This window comes from Fusarium fujikuroi, chromosome FFUJ_chr09 (assembly GCF_900079805.1).
Source record: "Fusarium fujikuroi IMI 58289 draft genome, chromosome FFUJ_chr09".
Classification (NCBI taxonomy): Eukaryota; Fungi; Ascomycota; class Sordariomycetes; order Hypocreales; family Nectriaceae; genus Fusarium; species Fusarium fujikuroi.
This window is the reverse complement of record NC_036630.1, coordinates 1400941-1419448: the sequence shown is the minus strand read 5'-3', so window position 1 is coordinate 1419448 and position 18508 is coordinate 1400941. Positions and strand designations below refer to the sequence as shown.

The 18508-nt window shown below is 21.2% G+C and overlaps 2 protein-coding genes; one reads left to right on the top strand and one right to left on the bottom strand.

Annotated features, from left to right (window-relative positions):
- Positions 1 to 96: 96 nt before the first annotated feature.
- FFUJ_09744 (probable vacuolar ATP synthase subunit D) lies at positions 97 to 1173 on the top strand (the record flags this gene model as incomplete). XM_023568321.1 has 6 exons in its annotated part: positions 97 to 111; positions 174 to 286; positions 348 to 358; positions 429 to 803; positions 855 to 965; positions 1034 to 1173. 6 exons carry the CDS (start codon positions 97 to 99, stop codon positions 1171 to 1173), a joined length of 765 nt encoding a protein of 254 aa, XP_023436196.1.
- Positions 1174 to 1348: 175 nt separating this feature from the next.
- On the bottom strand, positions 1349 to 2193 carry FFUJ_09745 (related to small nuclear ribonucleoprotein snRNP U1A; the record flags this gene model as incomplete). XM_023568320.1 has 3 exons in its annotated part: positions 1349 to 1740; positions 1798 to 2111; positions 2168 to 2193. The coding sequence occupies 3 exons, from the start codon at positions 2191 to 2193 to the stop codon at positions 1349 to 1351; spliced, it is 732 nt and encodes a 243-aa protein (XP_023435536.1).
- Between the last annotated feature and the right edge of the window lie 16315 nt (positions 2194 to 18508).

Genomic DNA, 18508 nt, shown 5'->3' with positions numbered 1-18508 from the left:
ACAGACAGCCTAAAGCGAGACAGCTTCACACTCTAGCCACCACTACCACACGAACAACACCAAACCTGCACTTCTCATCAAATCTTGCCTATCAAAATGTCTGGGGCCAATGTAAGTCAAAACTTTCGCCTTCCCTAGACGAGTCGTGAGAAGCGCTGATGATTGTGGCCCAGGATCGTGAAGCAGTCTTTCCAACCCGGCAATCACTGGGCATCATGAAGGCAAAGCTGAAAGGCGCAGAGACAGGCCATAGTTTATTGAAGCGAAAGAGTGAAGCTCTGACAAAGTATGTGCAACGATACAGCTCTGCTCACCCATTGTTACGACTGGCTAACCCTTAAGTGCAGACGATTCCGAGGTTCATATCCCCGACAAACCCTTGATGTAAACCAATCCTTTCGCTAGCGTACTGATACCCGATAACACAGAAATCACAAGACGAATCGATGAGGCCAAGCGAAAAATGGGGCGAGTGATGCAAATTGCAGCTTTCTCGCTGGCAGAGGTGACATATGCTGTTGGTGGTGACATAGGGTACCAAGTGCAGGAGTCCGCCAAGTCTGCTCGGTTTCGCGTTCGTACGAAACAAGACAACGTATCCGGTGTTCTTCTTCCAGCTTTCGAAAGCTACCTTACCGAGGGAAACAATGACTTCGGTCTGACGGGCTTGGGCAAGGGAGGGCAGCAGGTTCAGCGATGCAGGGAAACATATGCTCGTGCTGTTGAGGCGCTGGTTGAGCTGGCTAGTCTGCAGACCGCGTTTGTCATCCTCGATGAGGTCATCAAAGTGGTCAATCGGCGTGGTATGTGGCTCGAACTGTTGACATCAGCTGTGATACTGATTATCATCCCAGTTAACGCGATTGAGCATGTCATAATTCCCAGGACCGAGAATACTATCAAATACATCAACTCTGAGCTTGACGAGCTCGATCGCGAGGAGTTCTACAGACTGAAGAAGGCAGGTTTTAGCATAACCCGATTCATGGCGATTCATCTGACATATGATAGGTTGCGAACAAGAAACAGCGAGATACTGCTGCAGCAGATGCCGAGATGAAGGCAAGACGTGAGGCGGAAGCATCCGCGCAGCGCGGAGACAAGTCCCAGAAAGGCGATTCCACAACTGCAGATGTATTGGGCGCCGGCGACGATGAAGACGTCATTTTTTGAGAGAGCAGTAGCCGTATCGGAAGCGTGCGACAAACAGGCTGTCATAGTATAATGCTGGAGTGCAGGAGATAGCTGGATGTGTGTTGTGTTTATTGTTAAATAAGTATCCATCAGCCAACGTTGTGACCGTACCAATTAGCAATTACGGCCATTCTATCAATACTAGCATTCATATTCACTGTCGCTGGTAGGTGACCTTGATGGGTTTGTCTCCCAAGTGTAAGCCAGCCGTGTTTTCTTTGGCAGTAATAGCCCCTTGTTCCGCCTCGTATTCGACAAATGCGATACCACGACGACCAGGTACCAGCCTAACCTCACGAAATCCGTCAAATCGGCCGAACACGCTGGTCAAAGTCTCGATGTCATAGTCTTCGGGGAAGTTCTGGACGAAAAGAATTTTGTTGGGAGGGAGGAACTCGTCAAGCACACTGCCCGATGCTGCGGCGCTGGTGGACTTGAGACCTGATGATTTCGCTGCCTTTGCAGGTCGGTTGTCGTTGACTGAGCCAGGCCCTCGCTTGTTGATTTGTCTCTGCTCTTCTGCAGACTCAAGGGCCTTGCGTTTGTCTATATGTCCCGCCGACGTTAGCGATGGAATAAGATGAGAGATTGAATTAATCATACCCTTCTCAGCTTGCCGATGGCGCTTATGCTGCTCGAGGTCTTCCTGGTTGCCCTTTAATTCAACGGTCTTGTCGCTGTGCGTTCGTGCGAAAGCAACTTTCATAGGTTTGCCGAAAAGCTCGAACCCATCGATTTCAGTGATAGCATCTTGGGCACTTTCAGGATTATCATAGACGACAAATGCCTGCCCTTTAGCACGCAGATTCTTCTTCGCCACAATGTCAACAATATTGCCGAACTCTGCGAAAACTGTTCTCAAGGCATCTACCAATGCATCAAGCTTGACGCGCTCTTCGAGATTTTGGACGTATACACTACTGAATGTTAGCAGGTATCGTTCACGTGGTGTCGGGTGTGCAATGACACGCACGTGGAGATGGGCATCCTGGAAGCCATAATGGAGGTATGCTGATGAAGGAGGACAAGATGGATGGCGACTGTGTTAAGGCTTGATGTCGAATACGGGTAAACTAACCATCCCTAAAAACTAACTACCTTCACGCGCGACCCCCTTTCTAAACTGGTCCTTAGCCAGGGTTTTAAGTAGCCTAATTAGCCTTATTAGGTTAAAGAAGAGTATATAGTTATATTAATTATTATTAAAACATAAGCTATTAATTTAAATAAGTTATAATTATTTATTTTTAAATTAAATTACTATTTTTTTATTAATATTACTTTATTTACCTTTAAATATAAAATTAATTAATTATATACTTTTATATATATATTTATTAGTAGAAATTATTAACTTTAAGTTAATTTAGCTTTTAGTAATTAATTTATATAAAAGTTAATTTTAATTTAATTTATTACTTTTTTATTAATATTACTTTATTTATAGCTTTTAGATATAAAGTTAATTAATTATATACTTAAGTATATATATTTAATTAATAGAGTTATTATTAACTTTAAGTTAATTTTACTTTTATTAATTAACTTATATAAATAAAGTTAATTTAATTCCTTTAAACTTTTATAAAACCTTATTATTACCTTATATTTATTTAACTCTATATATAAATATACTATCCCTTTACTTTTATAGTCTTAAATTATAACTAGCCTATTATATTAAAAGTAGTACCCTTTTTGCTATAATAACCCTCTTAATTATATTAAAAAGCTACTTTTTATATATATTTAAATTATCTATAAAGGCAGTAAAAAAGACTGCTTAATTTAACTAAAAAAAATAACCTTACTTTAAGTCTCTTTTTAGCTTTTTTAAATTTAATAGTTTATAATAAATTTAATTTAAATTAATTATATTAAAATAGGGCTAATAAATTATATAATTAATTAATTTAATTAATATATAATTAAAGATTATTATTTTAATTAAGTTAAATTAATACTTTAATAAAAAGTTCTTTTTAATAGTAATTATTATTATATAAATTTCTTTTAATTTATTTTTATTAGCTTTTTATAAGGTAGGCCTAATAGCTATATTAAAGTTATAGCTAGTTATATAGTAGGCTTAATTATATAGCTATAGGCTATTTTATATAATAGATATTATATTAATAGTTATAATTAATATTAATAGCTATAATTAATAGATATAGAAAGTTAGGTTAGGAAATATACTTAAATATAATAGACTTAACTTAGTACTATTTTAGTCTTTTAGTTAAGATAAAAGAAAAAGGCTAATATAGCTATTAAGAGGTAAGTAGTATTAATACTGCTTAATTAAGGCAGTAATTATATTATTAAGGCAGATAAACCTTATATAATTTTAACCTTTAAGATATAGGCCTATTATAAAGGCCTTATTATTTAAGCGTTTATATATAAAATTAATAGCTTAATAGCTTTATAGGGCTAATAGTAAGGGAAAAAAAATAATAATTTATTTTTAGTTTTTAAATTATATTAACTTTAGCCTTTTTTATATTTTTAAATCTATAATAGCTATTTTAACTATAATAAGGCCTATTATAAAGTTAGTTTTATTAAAGTTTTAAATATTATTTAATTAAATACTATACTTTATAATTATATTTTATACAAGCCTAAATATTATAGTAAATTAATAATAATTAAATAAATATAATAGTATTATATTAACTAAAGCTTAAAGAGGGCAAATTCCTTAAAGAGGGGTTTTTTTAAGGAAATTCTATAGGGTCTTAAAGTTATATAACCTAAAAACTAAGCTAACTATCTATATTAAAATGCTATTATACTTTAAATTATTATTACTTAAAAGAAGCTTTAAATTAAATAAAAGAGAAAAAGGCTATAGTTATAAGTAAAATAAGTATTATAGAAAAAAAAGGCTATATAAAGATAATATATTAAAGTCTAAAAATTAAAGTAATTAAAATACTTAAAAAACTAAAAGAAATAAAATTAATTTTTTTTCTTTTTTACTATTAGCCTTATAAGGCTATTAAGCTTTTAACTTTATATATAAAGGCTTAAATAATAAAGCCCCTATAGTAGGCCTATATCTTAAAGGTTAAAATTATATAAGGTTTATTTATCTTAATAGTATAATTACTGCCTTAATTAAGTAGTATTAATACTGCCTATAGGTCTACCTTTAATAACTATATTAGCCTTCTTTTTTTACCTTATTTAAAAGAATATTAAGTTAAGTTTATTATACTTTTACTTAAAGGTTAATTAAACCCTACTTAATTAAAAGATAAAGTATAAACTTATAAGTATATTTCTTAATTTATTAATTATAATTACTAATATTAATTATAGCTACTATTATAATACTTACTATATATAATAGCCTATAGGCTAATTAGGCCTATTATATAATTAATTATAAATTTATTAATATAATTAAATTAATATTAATAAAAGCTATAGGCTATAAGGATTATAAGCTTTATATAATAGCTATAATTATTAAAAAAAAACTTTTTATTAAAAAAATAATTTAATTTAATTAAAATAACTATTTTTAATTATATTTTAATTAATATAATTAATTATATAAATTTAAATATTTTATTTTATATAATTTTTTTTTTCCTTACTATTAGCCTAATAAGGCTATTAAGCTTTTAATTTTTTATTTAAAGGCTTATAATAACGCCCTGGTAATAAGGCTAACTGGCCTTCTATTATATAATTTTAGGACTCTCTTAAGCCTATTATAAAAACCCTTTAAATAGAAATCCTACTTTCTTAAGCTTTAGTTAATATAATATTATTATGCCTACCTAGCTATTATCTATTTACTATAATAATTCTAAAGCTTTTATTTAAGCTACTTAGGTATAATAGTAAACCTATAAAGAATTACTATAATTAATATAGAACCTAATAAACTATTAATAAATCCTTTAGGAATTAATAGTAACTTTACTTAAAATAGTAATAAAAGATTCTCTTAAATAGTAATTTATATAGCTAATTATATTACCTATATTATATATATTAGTGCTTTAGAAGTTAGGATTAAGTAGCTAAAAGAAAAGCTTATTTTTTAATAGTAATAAAATAAGTTAAAATAATGCCTTAAAGAGAATAAAGGTAAATTATAAAACCTTCTTAAAACCTAAAGAAAGAATAAACTATTTATATAATTACTTAACTTTAATATTAAAGATTTATTATAAATAAGTAATAATACCTTAATAAAGTAATAATAAATAAGAAATAGCTTTACTTTTAGTAGTAATAAAAAAGTAAAAATTAAAAATATTATTACTTTTAAATACTTAATTACCTTTTAAAAATAAGATAAATAGTTAAATAATATAGATTAAAGCTTTAAGGGAGCCTAGAAATAATATTATATTAATAAAAGCTATATTCTATTTACCTATAATAATATAATACTAAATATAAGGCTTATATAGTTAGGTTATTTAAATAAATAAATAGAAGAAAGAAAAAAAGACTTAAAAAGAGATTAAAAAGTATTTAAAGAATAGTCTTTTATTTTTATAAAAGATAGAAAGAATTACTAAATATTTATAACTATATAACTAGAAAATACTTAATAATAACCTAGCTAATCCCCTTAAGATTCTTATAAGTATCTTATTTATATTAAAGATTATCTCCTTTATAAGCTTAATATAGCTATAAGAGTTTATTAATATTATATTAAACTTTTACTTACTTTTTAAAATATTATAGCCTTTTAAGGAAGTATTAATCTTTTTAAAATTAAAGAAGAATTTATTTAATTAATATAATAATTTTAAGATACTTTAAACTAGAAAAATAAATATATAGAAAACCTATTAGATTTTTTATTATTTAAAAAGAAATTTTATTAATTTTAAAAATTGCCTAAATTATATTTATATTAATAATTTTAGGAAAATAATTAAAATTACTTTTTTATTATTAACCTAAAAGAAAAAGAAAAAGACTTAAGTTTTATAGAATACTATAATTATTATAAGAAAGGTTATTATTTAAGAAATTGCCTTAAATCTAAAAAGATAAACTAAATAAAGAGATTAAAAAACTAGATATAATTAAAGATATAGGTTAATTTTTAATTAATACTCTTAAAATAACCTTAATTTATAATTAAAATAGACTTTAAACCTACTTTAAAAGGAGGATCTTAATTATAATAAAGGCTTAAGGCTATAAGATTATTAAAGTATAGGCTTATTTTAATTATAATATAGAAATAAATACTATTAGTAAAATTTTTATAAGATTTTAAGGATTTTAATAATTAGAAGATATTAATATTTTCTTTTAAAAAGTAAATAATATTTAATTAAGAATTATAAGATATTAGGAAATAACCTTAATTTTAATAAATTATTAGAAATAAATATATAAAACTATATAAAGCTTAATAAATATTAATAAATAGAATTCAAATAAATTAATACTTCTCTTTATTATTATTATAAAAGACTTTTAAATTATAGTAGATTTTAAGATAAAAAAATAGTAATTTAAGGGGTATTATAAAGGCCTTAAATTTCTTAAATTTTACTAATTTTTAAAGAATATTTATAATAAAGTTAAGATCTTTATTATTATTATTATTAAGGAACTTTATTTACTTTTTAGTAAAAAACTCTAAAAACCTAATTAATTTAAAGATATTTTTTATAAATTAAAAGCTTATATTAAAGTCTTTAGCTATAATAAGGTAATAAAAATACTTAACTTTAAGAAGATAGACTATATTATTAATTTAATTAAAGGAAAAAAGCCTTTATATAGCTCTATCTATTTCTTTTTATAGGTAGAACTTAAGGAATTTTAAGAGTATATTTAGAAAAACCTAAAAACTAAATAAATTTATCTATTTAAGAGCTTAGCTAGATTCTCTATCCTTTTTATCTTTAAGAAGGATAGAGGTCTTTATCTTTATATAGATTACTATAGCTTAAATATTATTACTATTAAGAATTATTACTTTTTACCTTTAATTTTAAAAATTATAAATTATATTTAAAGAGTAAAGTACTTTTTTAAAATTAATATTAAAGATATATATTATTAGATTTATATTTAAAAAGGGAATAAATAAAAGACTGCCTTTTAAGTCTATTATAGTTATTTTAAGTATATAGTAATGCTATTTAAACTAATTAATATACTTACTATATTTTAATATTATATCTATTAGGCCTTTTAAGGTCTTATAGATATAATTTATATTATTTATTTAAATAATATTTTAATATTCTTAAAGATAAAAAAAGAGTATATTAAATACCTTAAATAAATTTTAAAATAAATAAAAAATACTAAATTATATATAAAACCCTTAAAGTGCTTTTTTTATTAAAATAAAGTAAAGTTCTTTAGCTTTATTTTAATTATAGAGGGTATTAAAATAGATTTAATAAGGATTTATATTATTTTTAAATAGTCTAAACTTATTACCTATAGAGAAATTTAGGTATTTTTAGGATTTTATAATTTCTATAGGCAGTTTATTTATAAATACTTTAAGGTTATTACTTCTTTTATAGCCTTTATAAAAGGAAGTTAAAATAGAAAGAAACTAAAGAGTATAAGGTTAAATAATTAAAAAAGATAGTTATTTTAGGCCCTTATTATTAAGTTTAGAAAGGCCTTAATTTTATAATATTTTAATCCTAAAAGATATATCTATATTAAAATAGATATATTAAATTATATTATAATAAGAATTCTCTTTTAACTAAATAATAAAGAAAGATATTATTTAATTGCTTTTTAATTATAAAAGTTTAATAATCTTAAAAGAAAATATAGTATTTTTAATTAGAAAATAATAGTAATTATAAAGTTATTTAAGTATTAACAGTACTATCTTAAAGGCTTCTTAAAATAAATAGAGGTCTTAAGTAACTATTAAAATCTTTAATTATTTATAAAGAATATTAAACTAAATAAGAGATAAATATAATAGTATTTATATTTAATAACTTATAACTTTATAATTAAGTATAAAAAGGGATTTATAAATTTTACTAATACTTTCTTAAGACCTCTAAAAGTTAAAAAAGAGAAATATTAAAAGTTAAATTTAATTAAATCCTTAAAAAATAAAATAGCTAAAATATAAATAATAATAAAAGGTTAAAAGCTAAAAAAGAGATTAAATAAAAGGCTTATAGAGAGAGTAAATCTACTTTAAACTTTAGGTAAGTTAAAGGTAAATAAAATATTTTTAGGTATTAAAGATAATCTAACTTTACTATTAAGTAATATAAATATTATAGGCTAGAAATCTAATTTAAATATATAGTTTTAAGAGATATTAAGATTATTTATAGTAATTTTTAATAAAATAGTAAATTAATTTTTATATTAAGAAAAACCTTTAAAAAATAATATATTAAAGCCCTTAATTAAAATAATTAAATTAATATAATTAAAAAATAAAATAATATTTAACTAAAAGGATAAGATATTTAAAGTAAATTATAAAGAAGGATCCTAAAAGTAAAAAGTAAAAAATAACCTCTTTTATTTTAAAGATAGGCTTTATATATTATTAAAACCTAACTTTAGAAAGAAAATATTAAAATTATATTATAATAATCTTTTAGTAAAGTATTTTAGTATTAAAAGAATTTAAAAGTTAATTTAAAGGAAACTCTATTAAAAAGGCCTAAAAATTAATATAAAATAGTATATATTTATATACTATATTTATTAAGGGATAGTATTTAAGAGATATTAACTTTATAAAAAGCTTAAAAGCCTATTAATTTTATTATATCCTTTTAAGGAGGTCTTAATAAATTTTATTATAGAACTACTATTAATACTTTTTAAAGGTTAATAAGTTAATATAATCTTAATAATAGTTAATAAATTTATAAAGTTTATATAATTTTTACCTATTTTTATTAAAATTACTGTATTTAAATTAGCTAAACTTTTCTATAAGGAGATTAAATTATAGTTTAAAGCCCTAAAAGGTATTATCTTTAATAGAGGCTTTATATTTATAAGTATATTTTAGTTAGAATTATATTATTACTTAAGAATTAAGTAGAGATTATTAATAGCTTTTTATCTTTAAACTAATAAATAGATAGAGAGAATAAATTAAGTTTTTAAATATTATTTATATTACTTTATTAAAAATAATTAAAATATCTAATTAAAATTTTTATAAATAGCCTAATTTACTTATAATTTAAAGGTTAATACTATAATAAATATAACCCTAAATAGAGCCTTTATAGATTTTAATTTAGAATTTTATATTAATATTAAGGATATTAATTTAAAAGGGGGAATCCTAGAAATTAAATATAGGATTTAAAAGCTATAAGAATTATATAATAAACTTATAATATATTAATAAAATATAACTAAAAGGCAGGTTAAATACTTTAACTTAAAGTATTAAAAAATAAACTTTAAATAAAGATAACTAATTATACTTTTAATTAAAAACTTAAAGCTTAAAGAAAAGAAAAAGAAACTAACTTTAAGATTTATTAGCCTATTTAGGATTATTAAATATATTAAACTATAAATATACTACCTAGCCCTATTAAATTAATATATAAAAATATATAATATCTTTTATATAAGCTTTCTTAAAGTATATTAAGTATATAATTAAAAGGATAATAATTTCTTATTAATATTAAATCTTAAAAAAGAGAATAATTAATAGAAAATTAAATAAATTAAAAATAAAAAAATGATATATAAAGAATTATATTATTTTATAAAATAGAAAAAATAGCTAGCTAAATATAATTAATAGGTTATTACTATAAATATAGAGAATACCTTATAAGTTATTACTATATAAAAAAAGTCTTAAATAAAGTAAAAAAGTAAGAAATTAAAGTTATAAGTAAAAATAACCTTAAAGAAGAGAGAATATTTAAGAAAAGAGCTATAATTAAAGCTAAAAGGCTTAAGTTATAAAAATACTATTAAGAAAAAATAAATAATTATAAATTATAGATAAATCTCCTTTTATTTTAACTTAAAACTATTAAATAAGATTATAATAACTATAATATTAAAAAGCTATCTTTTAAGTTAATTTATCTTTTTTTATAATATAAGTCTTATATAAATTACTAAAATATTTAGGCAGTATATTTTAAGAGCTAGAGTTATTAAAAGGAGGTTAATTATACTTTTAAGGGGTTAAAAAGGGGTATATAATTATTATAATAAAAGGTTAAGAACTTTTTATAGATAAGGTAAGATTAAATATAATAGAAGGCTATATAAAGAGAGAATAGTAAAAAGGGGATAAAGTTATAGCCTTTATTCTAATAGAGATTAAAGAGATAGGTATAATAGATATTTAGAGATATTAATAAGAATTTAAATTTAATATAAAGCTAAAGGTAGGGATTTAGGTAATAATATTAAAGTTATTATAAAGGTTATTAATAAAACCTAAATATATAAAATAATAAAAAGTATTAATAGTAGCCTATTAAACTATATACTTTTTATTATTTTTCTTTAAATATAAAACCTATAAATTCTTAAATATAATCTAGACTTTCTTATTAATATTACTTTAGGGAAATAGATATATTTTAATATAAATATAGTAATAAGTTATAATAACTTAAGTATATAAAAAGATAGCTTTTTATATTATAACTTTATTAGCTAATATAATAAAAGAAATAAAAAAAAGAACTTATAGATAGTTTCTTAATATTAATAAAGTAAAAGTTAGTAATATAGGTAGTCTTTAAGTATAAAAAGGCTTTTAATAACTAATAAAAGGTATAGATAAGTTTTATATAGATATTATAATAAAGTTTAAAATAGTTTTTTTTATCTATAAAAAGGATAGCCTTATAGATAAAGTTAAAGGTATAGTAAATATTTATTTAATCTTTTTTAATTATAGCTATAAGACTATAAGGAAGTTAGTTAAATTAATAATAAAAGGTAATAAAAAAGAAATATATAAGTAATAATTATATTTATATTTATTATATTTCTTATAGCATAAGGTATTAAGGTTAATAAAGATATACTTAATATTATAGAAATAATATAAATTTTATATAACTTTAGGGTCTATAAAAATAACTACTAATTAATTATAGTATTTATAAATATAATAAATATATATATTCTTAAATATAGTAAAGCCAGAAAGATAATAAAGGACTTATAGCTTAAAACTAAAGGCTATAAGAAATAGAAAATAGATATACTTATTATTAAATATTATAATAAGAAATATAAAGAAATTAAGGTAAAGTTAAAAAATAAAAGGTTAATTAAATATTAAAATAAAAGAGATATAGACTATAGATAAAAAGTAAGGATAAAAGGTATATAAGCTAATAAGGTTATATAAAATAAAGAGAAAAAAAAAAGAAAGAAGCTTAAATTAAAGAGAGAATTAAATACCTATAGGCAAGGCAGAAATAGAAGCCTATAGAAACTTAAGGAATTAAAGGTATAGCTTATAATTTATAGGCTAAATATATATATATTTTTAAGGGCATTTTAATAAGGCTATAGGAAATAGTCTAATAGTTTATATAGGGGAAATACTATAAATATAACCTTTTACTACTATAATATCTAACTTTATTATAAAAAGCTAATAAAAGGTAGTTATAAAATAGAGAGATATTAGTAACTTTATAACTCTATTATAATTATATTTAGCTAAAGATAGCTATTTAAAAAGGGAGAGATAATTATAATAATACTTTAGTAATAAGGCTAACTGGCCTTTTATTATATAATTTTAAGATTCTCTTAAGTCTATTATAAAAACCTTTTAAATAGAAATTTTACTTCCTTAAGCTTTAGTTAATATAATACTATTATGCCTACCTAGCTATTACCTATTTACTATAATAAGGCTTAAATAATAAAGCCTCTATAGTAGGCCTATATCTTAAAGATTAAAATTATATAAGGTTTATTTACCTTAATGGTATAATTACTGCCTTAATTAAGTAGTATTAATACTACTTACCTTTTAATAGCTATATTAGCCTTTTTTCTTTACCTTAATTAAAAGATCTTTAATTAACCTATTTAACTAGGCTAAGTTTATTATACTTAAGTCTATTCCCTAACTTGACTTTTTATACCTATTAGTTGTACTTACTAATATTAATTATAGCCATTAATATAATGCTTACTATATATAAAAGCCTAAAACCTAATTAAGGCTATTATATAACTAACTATAACCTTATTATAGTAATTAAATTAGTATTAAGTTAGGCTAAAGGTAGAAATTACTATAAGATCTATATAATAGCTATAGCTATTATAAAGAACTTCTTATTAAAAAGCCTATTTAGCCTAATTAAAATAGTTATTTTTAACTATATTTTAATTAACTTAATTAATTATATAAACTAGGCTAGTCTAGATAATTAAGTTTATTTAGTTTAGTTAGTTAAAAAGCTATTTAGATTAAAGGAGCTAAAAAGGGCTATTAAAAAAGGCTTACCTTTTAATATAAAAGAAATAGCTTTTTTAACTATATTAATAGGCCTAAACTTAGCTTTATATAAAGAGTGGCTTAATAATATAATTATTAAGGCTAAATATATATACTATATCCTTTTAGTTATATAAAATTAAGAATAGTATATCTATAAATAGAGTTTTAAGATAAAGGCAGGGTAATAGCAGGGTTCTAGGACTAAAGGTTTAAAGGAATTAGGTTAACTTTTATATAAGTTAGTTAGTAAAAGTTAAATTAACCTAAAGTTAATAATAACTCTATTAATTAAATATATATATTTAGATATATAATTAATTAACCTTATATCTAAAAGCAGTTAAAGTAATATTAATAAAGAAGTAGTAGTTTAAACTGGAGTATTTTATATAATATCTTTAAATTAGCTAGCTAAAAAGCTATTATAATTAAAGGATTTAAAAGAAGCTATAAGGTAAGGTAAAATCTTAATAATTAATTAAACTACCTTTTCAACTACTTTTTTAGGCCTAAATTTAACTAGCTATAAAAAGTAATTATAAAATATAATTATTAAGGCTAAATATATATTTAGTTTTCTCTTACTTATATAAAGGTTAATAGACTAATTATAATTTAAAACTATAAAAATAAAGCTAAGATTAATATAAGGTAATTTTTTTTTTTTTCCTTACTATTAGCCTTATAAGTCTATTAAGCTTCTAACTTTATATATAAAGGCTTAAACAATAAGGCCTCTATAGTAGGCCTATATCTTAAAGGTTAAAATTATATAAGGTTTATCTGCCTTAATAGCGCAATTACTGCCTTAATTAAGCAGTATTAATACTGCTTATCTCTTAGCAGCTATATTAGCCTTCTTCCTTTACCCTACCTAAAAGACTAAGATATCTTAAATTGACCTTTTTAACCAGGCTAAGTCTATTATACTTCTACTTAAAGGTTAGTTAAACCCTACCTAACTAAGAGATCTAGTATAAACTTATAAGTATATTCCCTAACCTAACTATTAGTTATAATTATTAATATTAATTATAACTACTATTATAATACCTGCTATATATAATAGCCTATAGGCTAATTAGGCCTATTATATAATTAATTATAACCTTATTAATGTAATTAAATTAGTACTAATAAAAGCTATAGGCTATAAATACTATAAGCTTTATATAATAGTTATAGCTATTAAGAAGAATTTCTTATTAAGAAACTAATTTAGCCTAATTAAAATAGCTATTTTTAACTATACTTTAATTAATATAATTAGTTATATAGATCTAGATATTCTATTTTATATAATATCCCTAAACTGGCTAGCTAAAAAGCTATTATAACTAAAGGATCTAAAAGAAGCTATAAGGTAAGGCAGGACCTTAATAACTAACTAAACTACCTTTCTAGCTGCCTTTTTAAGTAACTTAATTGCCTATAAAGAGTGGCTATAGAATATAATTATTAAGGCTAAATATATACTTAGCTTCCTCCTGCTTATATAGAGGTTAAAGATAAATATAAGGTAATAGCAAGGTTCTATAAAGGTTTAAAAGAATTAGGTTAACTTTTATATAAGTTAGTTAATAAAAGTTAAATTAACCTAAAGTTAATAATAACTCTATTAATTAAATATATATACCTAGGCATATAATTAATCAACCTTGCGTTTAAGAGCTGCAGTTAAAGTAATATTAATAAAGAAGCAGTGGTTTAAACTGAGGAATATAAGGTAATAGTAGGGTTTAAAGGTTTAAAGGAATTAAATTAACTTTATTTATATAAGTTAGTTAGTAAAAGTTAAATTAATTTATAATTAATAATAACTTTCTTAATTAAATATATATACCTAAATATATAATTAACTTTATATTTTAAAGCTATAGTTAAAGTAATATTAATAAAGAAGTAGTAATTTAAATTAAAAATAAAACTAACTATAAGTAAATTTCCTTTTATTTTAATTTATTTTCTTAAAAATTATTAATTACCTTTAATTTTTACTTTTAAATTTAATATTAATAAGATTAATTATAGGCTTAATTTCCTATAAGGCTATCTTTTAATATAAGGTTTTTTTAAGATAATTATAATTATAAAAAATAGATACTTTTAATTAAAATAAAAACTAATAGCTATATTTCTTTAAAAAGCTAAAAAGGTTTTAAAAGTAAAAGCCTAAATAGCTTTATTAATAAAGTTATTATTAAAGACTTACTATTACTTAAGTAAACTTATAATAATTAAAATAAAAGCTATTTTATTAAAATAATTAAATAATAATTTAAGTTAAAATTATTAAATACTTAAATTTATAAAAAAAAAAGAATTAATTAATTTAAAAATAGTTAAATAAATTAATTAAAGTAAATATTAAAGGTAAAATTAAAGTAAAAGTTAAAATTAAAATAAAAATAAAACCTTTAAAGGGATTTTTATTTAAATAAAAGTTAAATAAAAGAAAAGTCTTAAAATATATTATAATATTATATAAATTACTTTTTAATATTATTTAAAGTTATTAATAAAATATTAAATTTATAACCCTTTAGGCTATAAAATTAAAATTTATTTTCTTTAATTAATAAATTTAATTAATTTTATATATAACTTAAATCTTAAAAAACTAAAAATATTAATAAGAAATAATATAAATATAATATAGTTAATAAGTAAGCGCTCCAGATAAGTAAGCACTCTAAAAATCCCTTAACCTTATATCTAACTATCTAATTAATTAATTCTTAACTATTTAATATATTATAACCCTTAAATAAAGCTAGAATCTTTCTTGCCCTTTAAGCCCTTTAAAATAACCTAAAATTAAGTCTCTAATAGGCTATAAATATTTATAAAGTTAGTTACTTTACTTTATATTATTGCTAAAATAGTATTTAATTATAATATAATTCTATCCTAAATTTATAAAGACTATTTAATCTAGAAGAAAAGATAATAGTCTAATTTATTCTTAACTTAAATTTATAAGGATTTCCCTTATAACTATATTTTATAGAAAAAATAGCTAATTTCCTACTAGCTAACTATAATATATTACCTATTAATAAATATTAGACTTATAATTTTATAAAGTAATAATTAAAGCTAAAGATATATTTATTTTAAAGATATAACTATTAAAGAGCTAAATATAAAGATCTAACTATTATTTATAGCTAGTTTTAGCTTATATAAAATATAATTATAAAGTATAATATTTAATTAAATAATATCTAGAACTTTAATAAGACTGGCTTTATAATAGGCCTTATTATAGCCAGAATGGCTATTATAGGTTTAAAAATATAAAAAAAGGCTAAAATTAATATAACCTAGAAACTAAAAATAGATTACTATAATCTAGGTAATTAATATAGAAGGTTAAGTAATTATACTATTTATTATTAATATAGGCTAATATTACCTTATTAATTAATATTAAAAATATAACTTCCTATTAAATTAAGTTATTATAATAAGCTAAAATAGGTAAATAAATAATAAGCTAGATTTTAAATAGCTAAAGTACTTTAATTAATTTATAATTAATTAATTAATTAATCCTTATTATCTCTTAATCCTTAATAGTTATAAAAGCTATTACTTAATTAATTTTAAGAGATATTATAAAGAAAATAAGATTATTATATTCTATATACCTATTTATATATATTATTTACTTTAGCCTCCTAATATTAAATACTTTAGGCTATTAAAGAAGGCTTATAGTTAAAAAATAAAGTATTTAATTAAATACTTTATAATTTATATTTTTAAAATTAAGTTCTTTTCTGCCTTTTATACTATATTTAAAGCTACCTTTATAAAAAGTAATATCTAAAGGGATTTTAAAGGAGCTAGACTTATTTCTTTTAATTTAAAAACTATAATCTTAAAGCTTAATATATAGCTATAGACCTTAATACCTCCTAAAAAGGCTACTTAACTATTAATATTATAGACTTTAAAGACCCTAAAGATAGTTATTAAGACCTAATTTTAATTTAAATACTTTAATAATTAAATTAAATGCTATTATAATAGCTCCTTAAAGTTAATATTAAGAGCCTTAAAGTCTCTTATAAAAGAAGTAATAACTATAATATATAAAAATATATTATTAAGAGCTAAAATTTAAAATCTTTAAGATATAAATAAGATATTAAGCTAGTACTATAAGGCAAAAAGGACTAAACTATAGAAAGAGAGGATTATAAATATATAAAAAGTATTATAAGTAATTAATTAAATAGATATTAATATATAAATAGTAGTTAAATTATTAAAATATAATAATTAAAGAAAGTTAAAGTAATTAGGCAGTTAATATTATAGTATATATAATAAAGGCAGTTATAATATAAAGACTTATTAAATAGCTCTTAAGTTATTTAGGGAGGAATTTAATAAGTAAAAGCTAGCCTTTTTAAACTGTAGCTTAAGCTTCTTAAGCTATAGGTTAAAAAGGTTAAGGAAAGTAGAGCGCTTACTTATCTAGAGCGCTCGCTTATTAACCACATTATATAATAATGCCTTAATAATAAGGCTAAATAGCCTCTTACTATATAACCTTAAGACCCTTTTAAGTCTATTATAAAAACCCTTTAGATAGAAATCCTACTTCCTTAAGCTTTAATTAAAAAATACTATTATACCTATTTAACTATTATTAATTTACTTTAATAATTCTAAAGCTTTTACTTAAGCTATTTAAATATAATAGTAAACTTATAAAAAATTACTATAGTTAATACTAAATTTAATAAACTATTAATAAATCCTTTAAAAATTAATAATAACTCTATTGAAAATAGTAATAAAGGATTCTCTTAAATAAAAACCTACCTAATTAATTATATTATCTATATTATATATATTAATGCCTTAAAAGTTAGGATTAAATAGCTAGAAGAAAAGCTTACCTTTTAATAATAGTAAAATAAGTTAAAATAATGCCTTAAAGAAAATAGAAATAGATTATAAAACCCTTTTAAAACTTAAGGAAGGAATAAACTACTTATATAATTACTTAACTTTAATACTAAAAATATACTATAAATAAGTAATAATACCTTATTAAGGTAATACTAATTAAAAGATAGCCTTACTTTTAATAATAATAAAGAAATAAAAGCTAAAAATATTATTATCTTTAAATACCTAACTACCTTTTAAAAATAAAATAAATAGTTAAATAATATAAATTAAAGCTTTAAAAGTACCTAAAAATAATATTATATTAATAAAAGCTATATTCTTTTTATTTATAATAATATAATATTAAATATTAGGCTTATATAATTAGGCTATTTAAATAAATAGATAGAGAAAAAAAGGAAAGATTTAAAGAGAGATTAAAAAGCCTTTAAAGAATAATCTTTTATTTTTATAAAAGATAAAAGGAATTACTAAATATTTATAACTATATAACTAAAAAGTGCTAAATAATACTTTAGTTAATTTCCTTAAGATTTCTATAAGTATTTTATTTCTATTAAAGATTATCTTCCTTATAAGCTTAATATAACTATAAGAGTTTATTAATATTATATTAAACTTTTATTTATATTTTAGGATATTATAGCCTTTTAGGGAGATATTAATCTTTCTAAAATTAAGGAAAAACTTATTTAATTAGTATAATAACTTTAAGATACTTTAAACTAAAAGAATAAATATATAAAAAACCTATTAAATTCTTTATTATTAAAAAAGAAACCTTATTAACCTTAAGAATTACTTAAATTATATTTTTATTAATAACCTTAAGAAAGTAATTTAAATTACTTTTTTATTATTAATTTAAAGAAAAAGGAAAAAAAAAAGAAAAAGACTTAAATTCTA